General features: G+C 37.6%; 1 protein-coding gene across 13 annotated transcripts in view; it reads right to left on the reverse strand.

Annotated features, from left to right (window-relative positions):
* Positions 1-22,823, reverse strand: part of ATP9B (ATPase phospholipid transporting 9B (putative)) — a 115,063-nt gene that overhangs the window by 17,089 nt on the left and 75,151 nt on the right. For all 13 annotated transcript variants that reach the window (XM_083623719.1, XM_083623728.1, XM_083623730.1 and 10 more), the window contains 4 exons: positions 22,433-22,593; positions 16,580-16,722; positions 8,258-8,370; positions 4,319-4,567 (listed from right to left, as the gene is read on the reverse strand). In XM_083623719.1, the coding sequence (XP_083479845.1) occupies positions 4,319-4,567; positions 8,258-8,370; positions 16,580-16,722; positions 22,433-22,593 (666 nt within the window). The remainder of the gene's footprint in view (positions 1-4,318; positions 4,568-8,257; positions 8,371-16,579; positions 16,723-22,432; positions 22,594-22,823) is intronic.

Raw genomic sequence — 22,823 nt, forward strand, 5'->3', positions numbered from 1 at the left:
GCCCTTTTTTCCTGACTCAAAAGAGAGTTGGCAACTGAGGCCCTTCATGTCATTCGACAACTGAGTGAAGCCCAAGGTGCTCTAGTTTGGTGGTGCCCCCCCCAGCTGTGGGATGCTCTGCTCCCTGTGGCACAACTGGTACCAACACTGCTCAGTTATCTACACTGACTGAAACCCCATCTCTTCTTCCAGCTTTTTGGTGGAGATGGGGGCTGAGCTATTAAGGCACCTAGCATTCTCGTAGGAAGCAGATTAAGCAATACAGGTTTTGAGATGGTTTTACTGATGGATTTTATATAGTATGCTTTTATATTGTTGTTATTTCAAGGTGACCAGCCCTGAGATTATGTACAATAAAGGCAGAATATAAATCTTTCAAATATATAAAACAAATAGCCTTTCCTGTCCCCAAATAAGGTTGCTGATTTAAAAAAAAAAGTTTGGAGGAGAAACAGAGAGTGGATTTGAAAAGTGAGTTCAGTTCTGTATTAGAAACTAATTCTTATGCTGAGCTTGTGCACAGATCTGCTATTTCTGAAATTATACACACACACACACACACGTAGATGCCACAAGCCTTGAGTCTGCCCCACCTCTAATTTAGAAATGTAACAACAGCAATTTTAACAATTGTGCAATTCAGCAATTTTAAGAAGTAATATTTCATATGAAATGTGGCCGCTGTAAAATTCCTTCTGGAACAAATATTTCACAATCACCTCACAATGTAAAATGAAGCTTTTCCACTCTAATTTGCATATGAATATCTTATCATTTTTGTGAACATTTTAATTAAACTTTGTATTACTTTTTATTCTACTTTACTTTCATTGCTCTTCCCTCACTATGTCTTCACAAAATATTAAAATAATGTTTAATATTTCAAATGTTGGATGTTTTGGTATATGTGCAGAAAAAGTGTAGCAAATAAGTAGCTAGTTCATTAGAATTAGCCATCATTAAAATTGTGACTAATCCATCTTCACTGACCAAAGAGGGGCAAAGGTCTTCAAAGGCTCCTGTTCATAGTAAGTCTCTGAATTATTTGGGCTTGTGACCTTTGAACTTATTGCTCTATTTACTAAGTTCATATCCTTTTATGACTGTTCATTTCATTAGTTTATCACCAGCTTTCTATGATTTAACTGGGCATACATGTATGATAACAGAGCATCAGCAGTCAGGTTTCATCAGTGGAATTCTCAATATGTTCCCTTTCCTTGGTATGCTGTAGAGGGCACAAGGAGTAGACAAATGAAACTTTCCATTCTTTCAGAGAAAATGAAATATTGATCACTTATCATAAGAAACAATGAGCTTGGCATAAGTAGAGCTCATGCTATGAATACAGAATAAGTTACTTATCTGAAACTACAGTAGCTACATGCATTATAATGAAGCTTCCTATTGGTCTTAATTCCTTCAAAAATTGTTATCAGACATTTCAATGCCCATGAATATTGTGCATACTATTCATTCATTTATTGTGGAATGCTTTCAATATATTCTGTGAAGTTTTAATGTTTTAGCAAAAGAATGATATATGCTTGAACTATTTACATATCTTTTCTTGATTGTCGGCTGCGAACATTTTCTGCTGTCTTAAGACTATATGGCGCATGCTGCAAAGAATACTAGTATATGCTGTCACATATGGAAATGCGATCAGCTATAAATTATCAGAAAACACTGCATTGTTTAAAAACATTGAATGCAGAAAACCAGTCTGTCAAATGATACTGTTGCTTATTAACCAAATATGTTTTGATAGGTCAACAAATGAGGTTAAAAAGAAAACATCAATTGAACCATTTCCCTAAATAAAGCTCCAGGGTGCAATATTCACAGCAGTATATTCAATAAAAATGCTTTTAAAATGGTAGTTGTGTGATTGGGAAACATTGCATCATCTGTCAACCTAACTGCAAGAAAGTTCAATAAGCTAAATAATGAACCATTTACATTATTTTCCTTAGGCTCCAGTGATTTGCAAGGATAGCATCAATAGAGCTCTTTAAAAAATTATGATAAAGACCTTCTGGTCTTTTCACTTCTAGCTTTCTTTTTGTGATACAAAGATTTTTAGGTTATCTGAACATTTTCACAACTTTATTTTTGCTTACGACTAACACTTTTTAAAAAAATCTTCAAAAAAACAAATTTTGCAAGAATTTCAAGAGACATAAAGTAATTGTAATGATCACAAAGTAAAGCTGATATTCACTGAGGATGGTACCTGACTAGATTGTATTCAGAACAGATACACTAAAATGAACTGATGTAAAGCTGGTCATGTATAACTTAAGTCCATTAATTCCAATGGGTCTATTCTGAATTTTACCTAGCCAGATACCACCATAAGATTATTTCCCTCATTTTGTCTAATTTCTACTACACCAGAATTAAAGGGTGGCCTCCAACAGCACCAGCCCTCTTGCAAATGGACTTCAGCTTTCTCAACAGGACTCCCTTCTTCTCCTTTCTCTCATATCCACAAAATCTGTTTTACAGGGTTGGGGCACCCTCTGGAGCAGATGGGGGCACAGGGGTGGCTGCAGAATGAAGAAGAAAGGGGAGTCCGCTCATGTGATATTGGAAATGGCTGATAATGGATATATGTTGTGATCATGCATATCAAGGCATGTGAACTGTCTCTTGCTAAAATGGTAGCCACCAACTAATAAGCTTGACATCGATACCAGGTATCCTACAAAAGGTATCTACAAAATGGCTTTCAAATTTAAAACCAAGAAAACATTAATATAATATAATATAATATAATATAATATAATATAATATAATAAGAGACAATTAAAATAACAGCAGCACTTCAGTGATAAAAGAGTAATCCACTAAAATACTAGCTACCAGACCATCTCAGACTTCATGAGGCCAGCAAATGCTATTCTAAAAAAAAGGCTCAGACAGCATTTACCATGCTCTCCTAGGCAGAAAGTTCAATGGGGCTGGTACTGCCAATGAGAAGGCCTCAGACCTGGAGGCACCCAAAGTAGAGCACACTCATTTTCAGGTACCCACTACAGAGCATTTTCTACCCATTACCCCTGTCCCTAAATTCAAATTTAATAAATTCAGAAGACGATAAACAATTCAATATATATGTAGCTAACATGCCATTTTAATAAAAGGAAAATCAAACGGTTTTTCTTTGTGAATTCAGAACTAATTATTTAAACATCATTACTGAATTTTATAACCAGAGTTCCCAGCTCATTTAACTGTAGTTACATAGACCCATGCTTATTCAGAAAAATCATTATATGTCAATTATATTGTGGTTTATGTGTATGCTGATTTTTGGTCCCCAAAGTGGTAAACAGAACAGTAATACGAAGAAATGTACAATAAAAATACAATAATTATGACGGCTAGCAAAACAATACAAAACAGCAAATAAATGCTGGATAGTGCCTGACCTAGGTGAACCAGCCAAAATATAATGGTGAATGACTAACCTGGCACTGTCTCACTCAATCCAGTGACTACCTTTCATTCAGTCTTCAGCGTTGTTGTCACTATTCCCTTCTTGTTACATCAGGGCACACAAGCAGGTCCCTATGCCCTAAATGGCCTCTCACCAGGGTCCTTGCATAAAGAGGCTAGCCCCTCACCCTCACTAAATAAATGAGTTTGTTTCCAACCATGGACTGGATCCAAACATGACCTTCCTCAGATGGATTTAACCAAATGAAGATATATTGTAAAGACTGCCATACCTTCTAACATTGATTTGGCAGATGAATTTTCCTTTAAAATCACAGTATTTCAGAGGCTCTTGTATTCTAAACATATCAAACTACGTATCTGCACTTTGTGTGCCATTAATTGTTGGAATGATATCAATGCTTCTGCAGTTGTAAATGTTGTCATGCTCTATTCTAAGCATTGCAAATACAGTATAGCAAGGAGAACCCAGTTGTTATTTACTACATTTCCTGTAAAGGTAAAGGCAAAGGTACCCCTGAGTGTTAGGTCCAGTCGCGGACGACTCTGCGGTTCCGCGCTCATCTTGCTTTATAGGCCAAGGGAGCCAGCGTTTGTCCGCAGACAGCTTCTGGGTCATGTGGCCAGCATGACTAAGCCGCTTCCGGTGAAACCAGAGCAGCGCATGGAAACACTGTTCACCTTCCCGCCGGTACCTATTTATCTACTTGCACTTGACATGGTTTTGAACTGCTAGGTGGGCAGGAGCTGGGGTTGAACAACGGGAGCGCACCCTGTACATTTTCTGTAGAAAGTGACAAATATAAATATCACAACTTAGTTGAAAATATAAAAATTATGATGGAAGCCTTACCTCATCAGGGCTAGAAGCTTGGTAAGTTCTGTTTTCATCACTGAAGTCCTGATCTACCTCAGCATATTCTGTTTCTCCAGTCACTCCTGTTCGGGATTCATATACAGGTGTAACATTGTGACACAACGCAATAGCTTTTACTGCTTCATGTATTCGACTGCTGACAGTTTTGCGAACTTTTGGTGCAGAAGACTGCATCTTTCTGGAAGGTGTTGAGCTTGTACCATTTCCACTTGCCTGGGAGTGCACCTTTAAAATATACACAGAATAACCAGATCAAATAAAAATATAGCTCATATATATATATATATATATATATATATATATATATATATATATTGCAACAGGGGTGAGAAACTTCAGGCTTGGCCTTCCAGGCCTCTTTGTGGAATGAGGATAGCTGGCCATATATCTATATTTATCTGTGTGTGTGTGTGTGTGTGTGTGTGTGTGTGTGTGTAAACTTATGGCTTCTGTCATAAGTAGTCTACTCTACAAAGGCAAAACTCACATCCATTGCTCTGCCCACGTTCACCTGTGAACACACCGGCCACTGGAAAACAGCCCCTGGAAGTTGACCACAAAAGAATGAAGCCTGAGGGAATGAAAGGCTTCCCCATCCCTGCATTACAGGTATGAGTTGAACCTGTGGTTTCTTGCCAAGAATACGTGACAGGTTATGGCAGGGATGGAGAACTGGATTCAGCTGATAGGCTGGATCCTTATCTCTCCTACCCACTTATAAGCCACTTTTGACAAGTGGATGGGGCTGTCCATAGCCTAATGTGACCATGTTATCAAGTGGCCCATTTTCCTTTGCCCGTTTGAAATCAAACCATAGCAGGCAAAGCCCAGCACTTTGAAAGTGTCAGCCATCTGATCTGTTGGCCCTTGCAAACCCTGTGCGTCTTTGGCTACACTAGGGACTTCCTGGTAGTAGGCTCCCTAGTGCTACCAATCCCAGTGTTGCTCTCTGTCAGCACCGATCAGAGCTTTCAGTGAGTCCCACTTGCAAACAAATAATTGGAGCTCACTCTAAACTCTGGATTGTTCCTTTGGCACCATGTCCCTACCTGCCCCACACCTGATGTTGCATATGACATCAGGTGTAGAACAGGCATGGTTAGTGGGAATTGATCTCATGGGCCTATTGGAGACTTGTGAAGGGCCTAATAAAGTATATGAGTCAGAGGTTCCCTAACTCTGGGTTATGTGTCTGCATATTGTCTTCACTTGGTACCTTCCTGAATTTTAAAACCTGTTTGTTATGGTGTCCTCTTTATTAAGCTTCCCTAGGCCTTATAATTCCAGTAGGAAATGAATGTATTTCAGACAAATTCTTCAAAGTGACTTGCAAAATATTGCTCCTCAAAATGTTGAGGGATATTGTAAATTGAACAGAGCTTCAAGTTACATGCTTTCTTATAAAGCTGGGGGATGGAGAATAGAAAATGACACATGACTCTTCCATTAAGCAGGGATGTACTGCTTTAGGGTAATTTTTCATGTTACTTTTCCTGATGTGTTGCCAAGAGGGGTACTGGGAAAGCCAGAAGATGTTTATTTGCACCTTCCAAGCTGTCAAAGGTGGCCAGGACACACTGTATTTCAGGAGTTGGCTATCCACACGTTATAAAACCTTGTGGCTTCAGGCTGTTTTCAATATGTACTTTAAGCGTATGCATCGGGAAAGTAAACACAGGAAGAGTTCCAAGATGGATTGCATCTTGAGAACACAGATGGTCACTGCTATATACATGGAGAACACAGATTTTACTGACTGCTAGATTTTATTATTTTTCAATGCCACAGTAATGTGCTGAAGTACAGGAGGAATTTTCTCTTGTAGTAGTCACAAATGTGTCTGTAAAAAGGCAAGATAATGTATGCTAATGTTAATACTTCTTGGAAAGAGATATTTTAGGCTAGTATTACTAAACAATTCCTCTCACCTCACTTGTATTTTCAAACCAACTTTTTGTTCTCTATAGGGTAACACCACTGAAACCCCGTTTGGCAAGCAAGCATTTCTTTTTGACTCCATGTACTGATCCACTGAACCGTGAATATTCTGCCCATCAAATTACAGTGTAGTCTAATAAAGGGTTTAACTTTCTGATCATCTGGCACTGCTTTTCAGCTACTGCTTTAAACCTTTGCATTTACATTCTGCTAACACTGATGCCATTATAGCCACAAATAAATTAAGCTGATTTACTCCTTCTGAATTATGTTATGTTTATTGATGCTTGTATAATTTAATTTCACACAAATTCCATTAAAGATTATGCCCTCTATCACAAAATGCTTCCAGTGGGGAAATATAATCAGGTTATAATAGATTTGTGTGTTGCATTAGAGTGGACCTACTTGACTATTGTCATCTTAATAATAAAACTGAACACAAACAAGGGGAAAAATCAATGCCACGCAAGAACTACTGTATAACTGGTTGCTTTAATAATCATTGCTTAAATAAAAGAATATGCCATACATACTTTTGGAAGCAACAACAATTAAACCATTATTTCCCAAATGATGGCTATTTCTCCATTTTTCATACTAATAAAATATGGCAGAATTAAATTTGTTTATTAGGATATTTATAACTGGGGGGCGGGAGAGAAATTTTACTAATAAAATAATTCTTTCTCAAGCAAAAGAAACTATCATGTGTTGTTTTTTTAACTGCAAAGCTTTTGATTTTAAATATGCTAAAATCGTCCAGTTTGTTCTCTACCCTTCATTTCGAAGTTAGTTTAGGATTTGAAAAGAGTGAGGATATATCAGGTAAATAAAACAGATCTTTCTGTCTGGTGGTGGTTGTAACAGCAGCATAATGTATGCATGCACTAACAACTATCAGCTAAATCTCAGTTTCAATTAAACTTGTATGGATGCATGTTAGATATTTTTTGACCTACATGAGGTTGGAAGCATTTTTGTTTTTCTTACAAAGGGAATATAATACCACAAACATGTATCCAAAATTAACAAACATACTTTGGCCATCTCATATGGATCTGTTCTGTAGAACATGCAAGTCCCACTGCACTTAAAGGGGGGAAGACAACCACATACAGAAACCAAATAAAAAAGTAACATTGATGTTTTAAATTATCTGAAAGTTAAAACCTTGTGAAATGAAAAAGATGTCACAGGAGGGAGATGGTACCACTTATCAGTAGTCTATGGTAGGTTTCATTAAAATGGTTGGAGCTTGCTTAGTTTGTATAGCACAGAGAACTATGAACCAGAGAAGTTCCCAGTTTAAATCTTTCCTTAGGCATGAACTCACTTGGTGCCTCAAGCAAACCCCCATCTCAGTTGTTTTCCTACATCTGTATAACGGGGTTAAAAGTACTGGAGCATTCTGTGCTGAAAGTATATGAAATAATCACTCTGGGTGAAGACTATTAGTTGAGAGCTTGAAAAATTCTTTAACAGAAGTCCTGGAGATGTTTATAAAAATATAAACTGGGATGAAAGAATGGGACATTTTTTAATAAAAAACTTTTTGAAAAATCTGACTTTCCAGCAAAATAAGATACCATATCTTGGCACTGCACCAACCTCCCCACCGCCTCCCCACTCCCAGTATCTGCAGTGACACTGGTGGCAGGAGATCAGTAAGTGCTGCCACCCCACCCGCCGCTACTGCAGTCTGATGGTCTTATACTAAAGTAGATTGGTTTGAGATGACAGGAGGTACGTTGTGGTGAGGGAAGTGAACTTTGCAGTTCTTATTACTGCTGTGTTTCAGGACCCTTCTTTTGCAATGCAAGCATGAAGGAAGATCTTGCAGCTCTGACCAACTTGGTAAAATTAACACAATGAACATCAAGAGCATTTTTTCATAGTACACATTTTTCTAAAACCTATATTTGGCTCTGAGATTGTTTTACAGTTGTAGTAAGGAAAGTGACAAGCACAAAATACCTGGGAATAGGAATTGATAATATGATTCTGAATTTCATCCATCGTATCTGTTCCATATGACACAGTGCCGAGATGGAGGCGTTTAAATATCATCTCATTCTGGGTAAGTGTACCTGTAATATAAACATCAAATATCCAGCTCAAATAATCAGTTTCTTTATGGGAACTTTCTGCCATCCTAAAGAGCCTCCCATGTTACTGGCTTTTTAAAATGTATCTCAGTAAAACTGCAATCCTATACCCACTTACCTGGGAGTAATAAACAGAACATGAAGGCTGCTGTGAAATTAGGATCAGGATTAGAATATAATTGTCAAGCTCCAGTATTCTCAAGGTAGTTGAGCTGAACAGCAAATACCCCTATAAAGACTAGAAATTAACTCTGGTTCTCTAGTAAGACCTGACAACACTACTGAATACATAGTTTTGTGTTTTGTTTTAAAGCACTCAGTCTGGATAGTGGGAATGTATATATATATTTTCACTTGAACTAATATTTAAACAAACATGGCTCCATTTATTTTAAGTGTTCACAGTACTAAGTTGTCCCCAGAGGGCATAATACAGTCCAGTTTTCCCCTCCACACCTTTATGCATAAGCACTTGTCAAGCTGTTGTGGGGAATAGGGGTTCTTGGCGCAGTCTTGAAATCTCTGTCTAGCCCATCCTTTTTTATTAATAAAAGAATGTGAATAGATGGAAAAGGACATGGAAACTGCACCCAGGACTCACCTTCAGCCTGGTTAGGACAGACTGCTTGTGCTGTACACACATCAAAAAGCTAGAAATGGGGTTACATTATGTGTTATAGGAATCTTAACATGGGCAGCTGCTGAACTCTAGCTTTAAAAAAATAAAAATGCATCCGTAAATTATCTAAGAGTAAATTACATCAGTAAATTATCTAAGAGTAGATCACATTTATTGATGCAAAAGAAGCTAGATGAAAAACATTGCCAATTTGGATGTGAAAATATGCACATATACAAAAATTTTAAGATACTGTCACTAACTGATTGGCTACAGCCTTCATTAGTTAACACAACATCTAACTGTTAAAAAATATGACAATCCTAAAATACTTGAGTGTATAATTTTCTGGACCTTTGTGACAGATTTCACACTTTTATAATTTCACTATCTGTGCTATAGAAAAACAGTATACAATGCTTTAATTTATATTTTATCCAGAGTAGTGAGTGTCTGAAATTATTTGAACAGTAAGGCACTCCAGTATACAAAAAATGTCTTCCAATGAGATTTAAGCATGCTTATGTTTCTCATATTGCACAGCACTCACAGTTACAATAATGTCAACATTAATCAAGAACTGCAGAAAAAGAACATTTTGACAACCACTTGGGAAAATGTGTGGAAAATACCATGTGGCAAAAATAAAATCCAGATACCATGTTGTCTTAAACAGGTCACTGGGAATTATCATCACTTCCCATTTCAACAAATTTAGCCTGTAATCGGTACTAAGCCTTGAATTTCAGAATCGACATAAATAGTATGCTTTTAGAGATCACTTCCGATCTGCAAGAAACTACAGGGTGTCAGTCAACGAGTGACATTATGTTCACCGCTGTCAACGGTGACATGCTTGATTCCAAGAAAGCTTTAATTGAAGGTTGGGTGATGCAGGGTGCGATGATGAAGCAGAGGCCAGAAGTCATCACTGGACAGGTTCATGTGCTAATTCAGTCAAGGAAGTTTGCATACCATGTTATTTAAGCCTCAGTACAAGGTGAATGATCCCATTCTTTGAACCATGGCGAAACTGAAGTTACTTTTGTCATTTAACAATTCCCCAGGATGTATTATTAATTAACCTCTTCCCTCTCTTCTGTTTTTAAGCATTCTAACATAATGCTTCTGAAAGATATGGAATAATAAGGGCTATTTCAGGAAAATTATTTTAATACAAATATGGGAAATGGTGACTAAGATAACATACAGCTCAATACCCCTTTGGAAAACAGAAAATATTCGTTTCTGTAAATTCAAGTCTTAGCTTTGATCTCATGCTTTCTCTCAGTATGTCAGCTAAACACAGCGTCATAGGAAAGAAGAATGCTAAAGCATTGGAAACACTATAATTACTGTTCTGAGATTGGATATTGTTTAGACAGTTAACATGCAGCTTTTGCACCCAAAAGGGGACACCTCTATTTGTGCTCTTGAGGTATGTTCATGGTTGTCTGATTTAGATCTTTCTTTCCAACTGCACATGGCACAGATTCAACTTCCCCCTTCCCTTGATTTGTACAATATTCATGACTTACTCTTGATCATACAATTATCAGACCAAATCAGTTTGTAACATGTCTTTGGAGAAGTAACTTTATTCCATTTCACACACGGACGTATTTATAATAAATTAAAGTGCATATTTAGAGTTCAGTCCAGAACCATAATAATCAATGGAATTTCTGCAGTTTCCTTCAGTGAGGCATCAATCACTATGTGCCGTGATGCTGCATCCAATTATGTGCACTTAGTCCCACTGAAATTAATGAGTATAAGCATATGCAGTGTGTTTACAAACCATCCTAATGTGCCAGCAGAATTTAACACTAGAAGAAACGCTCATGGAGTTCATTCCATCACTGTAAAACCTGGAAATAGACAAAGCAAGCTTTCCTCAGCTGATTTAATATATATAGGTAAACAAAGAGGTATTTTATGAGGTATGCAATACCCAGGACATAGAAAACTTTACAAGTTTAAAACTAGTGCTCCAGTCGTGCCATGAAGCAAGCATAGTAAATGATTAGCAAGTTTACTTAATATTAGAGATGAGTTGAAGTTCAGAAGGCGCCAATTTTTGCATCATTTTTTAATCTTTAAAATCAAAGTAGATTTATTGAATCAGTAGTCATGGCTCATGACTGCAATACGGTGCACGAAAAGCAAATGCTAACAGTGATCCAAAGCCTTTGAGTGGGGAAATGTCCTCCTCATATGTATGCTTCAAAGAGCAGAGCAAGTGCTGTTCATTTGTTTTTTCTCTAGTTTGATGTAGAAGCAACTAAATGGAATGTCTGAAGCTGGGAAGGAGGATGGAACTGTGTAACTGCACAGATGTAACTGGTTACATATAAGCAACATAGTTTTCTTTTTTGTACAGGCATATATATGGTGTGTGTGTGGGGGGGGTGCAACTGTAGGTAGGATAACCAAACTATTGAGGGCAGTCAGCACTGGTTCAAAATTCTTTTGCTTGAAGCATAATCATTTTATTTGTATGCTGCCTTTCCATAGTTAAAACTATGCTCAATGCGGGTGGGTTACCCCACTAGAGCTGACAGGTTGCAAATACTAGCTTGCAGGATCCTGAATCCCAATCTATATAGGAAGATAACACATGTCTGCCTGCACAGAGACCATGAAGCAGAACAAAGAATTACAATTTAATTTTCATTTATACCTTTGAAAATAGGAACAGAATCCAATGGTGCACAAGCAAACTACCGCTCGCACAAGGCTTCGTTTCCTCCTCTCCTCCCTGCAGCCCCCTGTGCATTGCCAGAATCTACTATGGAGGGTTTCCCTATCCCCTGAAGCAGAGATTGAGAGTGCAAGCAATGCTGCAGTAGAGGAGAAAGGAAGATTAAGTCCCATTGCACAAGCATAAGTCTGTTCCTCTTGCACCCTAGGTTTACAGCAGTTATACTAAAATGTTAATCTCATATAGCTTATCGTAAATGGTAAATTACAGAACCTTTAATTGGTGAGGTTTGCTAGTTTGAACAGAGGTTTCAAAGACACGAAGCAGGCACAGCAGCCATCAAATGATCAAAAGACACTCATTTAACACATAAGGAAAGTATCTTAAACAAAAAGTTTGTGTGGGATTGTTACAGCGATTTTTTTAATGCTCTTTAATGAAGCAACGAGTTTTGTCTATGAGTGTATCATTAAACACAGAAGAAAGCAGGCAAACAAGAAATTAATTTCTAAAGATAAAGTCCTGCAGGCATCATTCCATGGGTGACAACAGATGCAGTTCACAACAGAATACCAGGGAAGTTTTCTTAAAGCAGATGCAGAGATCTCTGATTAAATATTACTAGATGCTAGTTTGGCCTAATACCAAAATTCTAATAAAGCCACAATGAAACAAGCAAATACTGCTTAGGTAATTATAAGCAACTTTGCTAGGAGTTGCAAGAGAACATAACCTTTCATATTGTGTAAACAGTTGCTTAATTGGTGTGATATTTTCAAGAACATCTAGCACTCAGGCATCAAACTCAAAAAGGTTGGAGAACCAAAATCTCTCAACCTCAACCCTGCACAGGGGTCACACACAAACTTCCCAATTTTAATGGTGAGCCAGTAACAGATCAGTGGCTAACTTATAAAAATAGCCCACAGACAACACCAGCCACACTTACTTCACAACTCTTTCATAAATTGCTTCTAAAAATTCCAGTTTCCACTTCCCTACCATCTAAAACTTCTTTCAAGATGCCATTGCTTGCCCTTAAAAAAGCAAAGAAGCAGGAGCAGCAGGTCCCCAAATCTGAGTATTGCCCAGCAGTTTGGATCAAGCATTGCAGAGACTCAGAGCCTCTTTAAAAGCCCCTTGGGTCTTAATGTTTGACAGCCGTACAGCAACAGCAATGATGTAGCTCCTTATCCAGTCCATAGGAACAAAGTAGTTCTTCCAGGAGAGCAAGATGGTAGGTGGCATAAGTATAAAGAACCTTTACGAATTATCTAAATCAAAGGTGGGGAACTTGTGGCCCTCCAGGTGTTGCCGACAACAATTTCCCCAAAGTTACTACTAACAATATGCATAATGAGATACGTACGTGCAAACCTAATTAATCACACAAATCCAGTGACACATCTAATGCAGAAAATGCCACTAATCCAGCCATTAATTATTCCTTGCAAGTGATAGCTTTCCTTCAGTAAGCATACTGGACTCTTATTAAAAGTTAGCACCCTCTTATGTTATTTCCTGGGAAATACAAGCTCAGGGGTACACGGTATGATTGGTTAAGATGTCTGTTTGAAAATTTAATTGATGTGAACCCTGACAACTACTCATAACCTTTGTATTTTATTTACTATTACCTTGCTCATTCCTGGACACCAGTGAAAACCCCGTTACAAACCCGCTGATAAGCTCCTTCGCTATAAGTAAACCCTCATATCCCCAGGCTGATCAGACATATCCAGAAAGCTGCTCCGCGTCTTCAAGATGCTCTAATACCATCGACTGCTGCTGGAGCTCGCTTCTCTAGCTTTAGCCATTATCCTTTCATTGCCTCTCTCATCCCCATTTCCCTGCCTATGATCTGTGTTTGTTATTTTTTTGGATCTAGTATGGGTGCCACACAGGAAGGCACAAATCACTCCCTATCTAAATAAGAATGGTTTTTTCCCTACTTTTAACACTATGAGGGTTCTTGAGAACCTGAAGAATATATATTTGGCCTTGGGGTTGGCTTGGTGGCACTGCAGAATCCTCTAAACCTAGCTGTGATGGTGCACAACATGTTGCAATGAAATCCACTTATCAGCTTTCCTGTATTCAACTGTATGCCAAGCCTCTTGTGTCCTTCTACTTTTTGTATGTCATAGATCTTGCTTATTTACAGCTCTTGCAAAAGCTGAATCTCAGCTATCTGCAAGTGATCCCTTCTTCCAAGTCAGTCTCCAACCCCCCTTCTCCTGGTGCCCAGTCATTAGTATCCAGCCACCACTCCTCAGTGTCCAGACAGTCCCTGACATCTAGTGATGGAGTTGACATCCGTTCTATCCTTAAGTCTTTTCTAGTCAACTGCTTTCATTGTAGCAAACCTGTGACTGCGAAAAGCAAAACATCATGTGTATATATGTCCTCCTACTCAATTTTTTACATCTGAATTAGTGCCACTATGGCATCATATATGCAAAAAACACAGATGTGTGTTCACTCTGCTCATTATCACTCTTTCCTTCCCCGAAGTAGGTGTGAGAGGGTAGATGACAGTCTGGCATAACTATATTGTTAAGAACATATCTGTAAGAACATTGCTATGCCTTTCACTCAAAAGAGAGACTTATCTAGATATTACTGAGAAGTGCTTTTCTCAAAGGAAGAGTATTCCTGTTCTAGCTGTCTCCATTCATCACTCCTGTGATGAAAGAATAGTGAGTTACATAGGAGGATTCATAAGGAACAAATTCTCTCAGAGAGAATATATGTTCATATGGAGGCTCTCCAGTTTCTAATAGTTATGGAACGACTGGATATTATAAAGCATTCCCAAAACATGTAGAAGTGGAAGTGACATGAGCATTTCCAACAGATTCTTGCTCTTATTGTGGATGCCCAGGATAATAAGCCTGTGGTCTGCATTAATCTCATAAAGTGGTACCCCTGGTTTTCTTCATGCAAAGCTTAACATATGTTAACTCCAGATTAATTTTAAACACAAACCTCCACTGTTAACACATTAGTCCCTAATACAGGGCTTCCCCAGAAGATTATGAATTCCATTACTCTCTGCATCTGTTCAACTATTACATGTGCTAAGTATCTCATTTGGTCCACACAGCCGCTAAAATGTTAATTACAGCACTCAAATGCGAGCGTATGCATTAGTAAATAACTGTGCTTGGAAGATGGTTTGTGTTTGTTATAATTGAATACTGTGGTTGCTGTCAGGAAGGGCAGGGAAGTTGCAGTATCAGACTCTAGATGTCAAAAACATTCAATACATATTGCCAAATATCTTTTTCTTTCTTTTTGTTGTTAGGAACTTCTTGTGCCCTCGAGAGACTAAAATGTCATGCTCAGCTGCCCTTGGAAAACACACTGCAAAGAGTCCCCCACCCCAAGTAATGGATGACGCCTTTCTGTCAAACTTATATGTGATTCAAGTCCAAACAGCCTGGCATTTTGGGTAATGGATGCTATAATTAAAATGTGAGTCCTAAAGAACCTGTTGTTTTAGTGGGTGTTTTTAGTAATGGCTTTGTTCTACATGAAGATAAAAACTCCCTAACAAAGGAATTAATGTATTGCTTTAATAGGCTGCACCCTGAGTTAAGTTTTAAAATTTATGAGTTCTCTGCAGCATTGTTCTTTAAACAATGGTATTGTCAAATGCAACCAGTGAGAAGATTAAAGTTCTCCCAGCAGATTAAGTACAAATTATCTGTCCTCCTGTTTCAGCATCATTTGTTCATTTATCACATAACGTCTAGTATTTCTGGTCAGTGTCAATATGCTCTGCATCCTTGCAGTTAACAGATGTCTTCTCTTGTCGAATGAATTACTTTATGTTTCACGCACTGGTGGCCGCAGATGTGTCACTATAGCAACATCATTAATTTCAGATCTTACCGGAAACATGCACTCCAATCAAACCTAATTATACCACATTGCTTTCTTGTCCCACAATAAGGAAACTATAATGCAATTATTGGGATACTTCATTTTCTATTCTGCTGTGGCAAATGAGAGAGCCACTGTGATGGACGCTTCTTGTCAAAAAGCTTATTGATGAAGCACAAACCCAATTTACAATCATACAAAGGACTACCTTGCAATTATGTTAGTAATGTAATGCTCCTTAGACTCTACAAATAATACTTAATCATTTCAAGAGAAGCTAGAGCCACCGTGTTTTGCAAGCTATTTTCATTATTCTCTTCTCATTTTCGATACAGGGAACCCCACTTTTGGGACGGGGTTAAGTGGGACAACCCCATCAAAATATCATTAACCTGAGTGGTCTTTTTTTAAAAATCACAATAATTTGTTTTAAGTTGAACATCCACATTTTAATGGTGAAACAGTACACATTATTGCACAAGCCAAGTATCTTTTAAACTACTGTGGAAATGCAGAAGTACATATTTGCAAAGGACTTAAACCATGGCCACTCCAAGGGATGAGTGTTATTCATATCAGTTTAAATACAAAACAGAAATGACCAACAGCATGGGAGATTTTGTTTGAAATTCTGGGCAAGTCATTTTCATTTTCAGTCATCCCCTGTAAAATGGAACAGTAAATCTATCTCATAGGGCAAACAAATAATTATTGTGAGCATTTTTAGCATAAAAATGGTATCTCCTTTTTCTACATATTACCCTTCTGTATCCACAGAGAGGCAAGGGACGTTTTTCTCTTTTATTGGACTTTGGTCATAAACACATAGTTAAAACATTAGCTTAACTTAAAGTAACAGGTGTTCTATCAAGGTAACCGATCTTACAACCTTTAGACTGGGGCACCCAAATCAGGAAATATGTCAACAGCACTAATTCTATAAATAACATTCATTCACAGAATACAATTAAAAGTTGTACCTGTTTTATCAGTCAGTAGATACACCAGACGACCTAGTTCTTCAGGTATGGTGCTTGTTCGAACAACTGTTCCAGGTATATTGTCATCTTTCATAATCATCCATCCATAGGCTGCTTTGCCCATATCTAGGTTCACACGTAAACTGAAAAATACACATATGTCCCTCTTGTGTTTAAGAACTTCACTCTTTATGACAGTAAACAAAACGTTAAACCAATAGCGGAGTTTATCTAAATAAGCAATTGATGGTCCTATGAGCTGGAGCTTTATATCAAGAGGCAAGAGTGTTCAAATTGTATTAAAAATAGTTTGAAGAGCTAGTTATGCTTTAATCACTCAATTAACTGTGGATGCAACCCAGGAAAATTTTCTTCCTGACTCTCACAGAAATCAGGATTTAGGAACATCTAATCTTTCTTTTTATCAGTAGATTATTCAATTTAGTGTTTGTGCTTGACATTTCAATCTTAGACCACTGCACTGATATATTTTCTGGTTAAGCTGTAGTAAGGTCCTGGTTCATAAAGGCATTGTGGCAGATGAAAATCCTGAGCGCATATATATATATATATATATATATATATATATATATCTCACAATAAACACATTTTCAGTTTTTAGCATGTTTGCATACACAATCACAATGCTGCAAGTGCGCAGTTCACCAAAACAGTTAGCCTCTTGTCACTCTGCCCACACATCCCTCCTTAAAAACCTACGTTGGCTTTGTGTGTACATGTGGATCCACCACAAACTCCTTACCCTTCAATGTCTTCCATTGCCTTGTGGCCCTTACCACTCTCTCTTATATCCTCTCATGTCCCTTCTTGTGGTTTCATTCATCCAGTACCACAAACTTCAGCCTGCTGAAGGTTTCCTGCTCCCTGAAACAACTCTACCTTTTCTTGCCTGGTATTGTGTCTTAAAACATTTGCATGCAACCACCTTACTTCCTTCAAATACTGTCTAAAAACCTCTGTTTTCTATGACGCTTTTGTCACAAACCCTTATCTACTATAACTATACCTAAGTTTGTATAATTGGAAACCATATATTCTTCCCTTCTAACCCTTGCATTTGTATTCACACCTCATGCTGTTCTTTCCTTTGCACTGAATTTTACATTGGTGCTTTAGATTTGCAAAACACTGTGCACGCTGATGGCATCATATTAAATAGCCTTTTCCTCGCACGATACTGTAGCAAATGTAAGTTATTAACAAGTATCTTCTTAAAGCAATGCTCTCCTTTGAACCTACTGTTTATTAAATTAAATAGAAGCAGAACATATATATTAAAATGGACAGGTATAGCATAATTACTGTTGTCTATCCTCTGGTAACTTCTAGGTTAGATTACTCCAACTTGTTATAGGTAGAGCCGTCTCTGAAGACAGTTCAGAAACTTCAGTTGGTGCAGAATTCAGCACCCAGTCAGTCAGTCAGTCAGTTTTATTGCACATAGCCAAAGGCTGCCGCAATGTACACAGAATCATTCAACAATTAAAAGAAAATATACTGGATTGATACAAAAAACTTAAAACATTTATGTTATCAAGACACTACCTACTCTAAACAGAGCTATAAAAGTACCTTAATATACAAATTAAGACATTAAACAGAATTCAGCACCCAGGTTCCTCACTAGGATAAGATGGTTTGAGCAAATAACACCAATTCTGGCCTGACTGCACTGGCTGCCAGTTAATTTCCGAGCCCAATTCACAGTGTTGGCATAGACTTATAAAGCCTTAAATAACTCAGGACCACAATACCACATATGGGCTTTTCCCATATGAACTGACTCAGACCCTGCAATCATCATTTGAGGCCCTTGTTCGTGTGCCAGCTCCACAAGAGTTCTGGAGGAAGGCAACATGAGAACGGGCCTTTTCTGTGGTGGCTCCCCACTTGTAGAATGCTCTCCCGAGGGATGAAACGGGTAGGAAGAGTGACTGAGGGAAGACATTAAAAACCCAAAGCTCTTCCTGTCAAGTTCTGCCTACTGACATGAATGACAAGTAGTAGCAGAATAGCAATGAATGTTCATTGCTGAAAAGATGAGAATGATTGGAAGCTAACATGCCAGATGCATATACTGTACAGAAAAAAGGGCAACTTTATAACCAACATTATATGCCCATGCACACTTTGGGATATGTCTAAAACTGAATGCATATTTTCGTCTCTCACCAATCTTCCCTACAGTAAGCCTTAGATAAAATGAGAGAAGCTTTTATAGATATCCAACACTCGTGCCCATTAGGGACCCTTCGTGGTCTATAAAAACATTTTTTCCTCTTGGTGCTAGCATTATCATGGCATCAAGCTGTGTTAATGTTCACTGCTTGCTTTAAAAACAAACAAACAAAAAACAGAATGAATGTGTGTTTACACACTGGAAACTTTGAGTACACAGCTTTTAAAGACCAAGATAAATAAGGGTTCACTAAATGGCAACCCATTCCTGAGTGGGCAATCTTGATGGCATTTTCCTTAAAAGAACAGGGGAGCACCTCACTCTAAAGAACCAACATAAATATAAAACACATCCCTTAAAAATATAGATCAGGGAGTGGGTGGAAGTGTTATGTAATTTGTCCCTAATGATAGTTCTGGCAACAGCTAATAATTGAAATTGGGTCAATTAGGCACAATATATATGGGCATGTTTGGAATTCTTGGTTCTGTATTGGCACTGCTTAGATGTAGCAGGAAGCAAGTTTTCTGATATCAGAAACAAGCTGCAGGATTGTGTGTACTCTAACCATTTGCTTTGAAATCCCCCGCCACTTGTCTCTATTTATGCAATGGCATTCTATAGAGCCCATACAATTGAAGAGAACATGTTACCTGCATGGGGGAAACAGCATTTCCCCAGCCACAAAATATCACACTCTGAGCACTGGGCAAATATAACTGTAAAAGCGCAACAATGAGAAAGAGTGTCAGGATTCCGCGCAACAACTAACTGTGCAATTACTGTGCTAAAAAAGTCCTCTGGAAAGGCCCTAAGATAATGTTCTGTTATTCTGTTAGTCACTACCTTGCCAGCTTTGCAGAATGCTGATCTCCTGATGGGCTAATAGTATCCTTTCACCCGATGATTTACTTAGAATAGTTTTGTAGTGTCATGCACAATAACTTCCAGCTGCCTTTAGCCCAAATAAAATTCCTTAGGGGAGCTGTGATAGAAATATTTGACCTGTAGTAGCAAAAGAACTAAAAGGGAAGCAAATAAAACTATTTCTTTCCAACTTTGTTTGCTTTATTTCATTCTGCTTACTGATGCCCAAAACTTGATGTATGGTGCATGAAACACTCATAGATGCTTGATTCCATACCTGCAATTGCCAACTTCACGTGATTATTATGACCATGTGGTTAAGCATCACAACAGCATTGCAATAACTATTAAATCTTTGGGAAGTCTTAAATACCTCCCCAAAGCAGCATTTTCTAGATTCTAATGGAGACAAAGCCTTGTGGCAACACATTTTCATGATGCAGAAACTGGCAACTCAAAAGTAATGCCAATACTATGTTACCTAGTAAGATGTAATCTAAAGGAAACTGTGCATCATAATTACAGTCTGAAAAGTGTGGTCAGAGCATTGTCAGCTGAGTTAAAATGAAAATTGTCACTGAAAACCCATCATTTCAAATGCATAATGCCAGACTCAGGTAGAGCAGGGAGGATACCCATGGTCTGGCAGTCTGCTCTTGATCTGTGAATTGTGGTTCTTCTATATCCCTGAAGTGCCAAATCAAGAATTTCAAATACTGCTCGTGTATATGGCCTCCATTTCTGAATTTGTGATAACAGAATATGTGATTTAACTTTAGAGAGACACTTGATAGTTTAACAAACACAAACTTGTTTTCTTTATCTGGATACTCCTAACGCTTATAAAACTTTTTTTTTAAGGGACAGGAAGTCAGACCAAGAATTGATGTATTAAAATGATTAGCATAGAGCTTCCTACATCTCTAGACACACAAAATTACAGGCACAAATATACAGATTTATTTGTAATGATTAACCAAAGGTAGCAAAAAGTAGCAAGCCAATTTACTAAGACAAGTTTTGCTAAGACAAAAATAAAGCTCTAGTCATCATTATGGTACCAGACCTTATTTCATATCATGCCTTACTTTCCAGAAATAGGTCCAGTGTGAATTATTTTTACAAATGAAATTCCTATTCCAGAACAATAGTTATTGAAGAAAACATATGTTTGGGTTTCTTTAAAAAAAAAAAGCCCTAAAACCTAACCAAGCCATGCTTGTTCCTGTGAATCAGCAGTTTCCTACTAAGATCTACTCAGAGTAGACCCAATGAAATTAATAGACCTATGGCCATTAATTTCAGTGGGTATATTCTGAGTAGGAATAACTAGATCCAAAGTTACATGTCTGAAGAGTAGCTACTGCCTTTAGTCATCCAGTTTGCAGCACTGCTGCTCCTCCCATCTTCACCGGTCACACCAGAAAAAGTCTTGGAACTTTAAAAGTAATGAACTTCTAAAATGAGATCTGGTGGAAGTTAAAGCTTTGTGTAAATCACAACTACTACTTTGTCGCTCCTGATTTTTAATCCCACTTGTGTGAAGCCTAGTTATTAAGCAGTTTAAGGGAAAGATACACGCTGAAAGACACACTATTTCAAAGGCATTTTCTTTATAAGTTCCAGTGCTAAACCATGGCACAGAAAAGAGGTATTGGGTAATAATCCAATATGCTCATTCACCCAAATTAGACCCTCTTTAGATTACTTTTATATGCATTCAATTATTTGTGCCCTTCAGGGTACATTTAGCTCTTGGACCAATTTTTTCACCAGATAGTGTAAGACTAAGAAAATGGGGTTGGCGTCAGCGAGGAATACCTTGGCTAAAGAATTGACCCAATGAAGCCAAGGAGTCTGCTAACACTTTTGTCAAACAGCTACAGAGGTAGAAGAATTCTAATCAGATCGTGGTCCATGCATGTCTTAAACCTGTTTTATTCTAGGTTTCTGCAACTCCTGTGGACAGAGGAAAATGACTCATCACTTAGATCACTGTCCAGTTTGGCTATCTGCAGCTTTGTTATATACAGCAAGAATCTGTGTTGATTGTTTTTAATGTGCTGGTCACTCCTGTCACACTAGGTCTACAATTAGAGCTAAAAGGAATAATATCAACCAGTAGCATAAGTTACCTTTGAGTAGTCCAGAGTGATTTTTTCTACTGAGAAATATTCCACCAAGGTAAAATGTTTTAAATGAAAGCTGGTTTTGCAAATTACAAGATCACAGTAATGTCTGTTCATTCCTTTGTTTTGCATAACTAAATAGTTAATAAATTGAACTATTCAGAAGACATCTTATTTACTTGTGATCTCAAGCATAATCCACAACATATTTAACTTTAAAATATAGAGGGGGCCAATAACCTAACACTAAAGATATCTAAATAGAAGGGTAAAAAATGTTTTCATGCACAATGCTTTAACTAGAAGAATGGGATAAATTATGAATGCCTGAATAAAATCAAGCAAGCCTTTAAAATACACAATGTATTTTCTGATATACAAATATTACACCCTTTAAAAAGCATTAATGCAAGTAATATGATTATTACATGGAATATTTCAGCTAGATTTAACATTATACAAACAAGTACAACAGAATAGTTTTTTGGTACAGTGATCTCTTCAGTATCTGCAGATTTGCTGGTACCTTCTACTACAGCTTCCTGATAAGATCAATTTCCTACACAATGAGAACTGAAGGTACAGGTTTTTTTGTTTTTTTAAAGCTACATTTAGTGAAATTAGACATCTGTGTTTCTCTCTTGTTCTTATACGTACCTGATAGGGATTATGTAGGAAAAAAGAAGAAGAAATCGAAAAAGGTTGCGGTACCATGGTCCCACAAATCCTTGCAAGGTTACCATAACAATGGAAAGTGCAACTAAAGCCAAGAACAGTGCTTTGGTCAGTTGATTCAGTTCAAGATCCAGCAGGCCAACCTAAAGGAAGCAACATAAATTCAGAAATTGTTAGGCTGTACAAATACTTCTACAATGTTATACTTATATACAGTATAAAAAAATAGAAAAAACAGCCACTCCTTTTGCAATCTGAGATTTCTGAGCCAATCTCGATGTGAGTGACTGTGAAGGTGAGAAAAGTCGGTTTCAGAACAATTACTCAGTCAATACTATTTTCAAGCTTCAAAGCCTATACCCTATCACTTCTG

The sequence above is a fragment of the Podarcis filfolensis genome (genome assembly GCF_964270895.1).
Source record: "Podarcis filfolensis genome assembly, chromosome: 7".
Classification (NCBI taxonomy): domain Eukaryota; kingdom Metazoa; phylum Chordata; class Lepidosauria; order Squamata; family Lacertidae; genus Podarcis; species Podarcis filfolensis.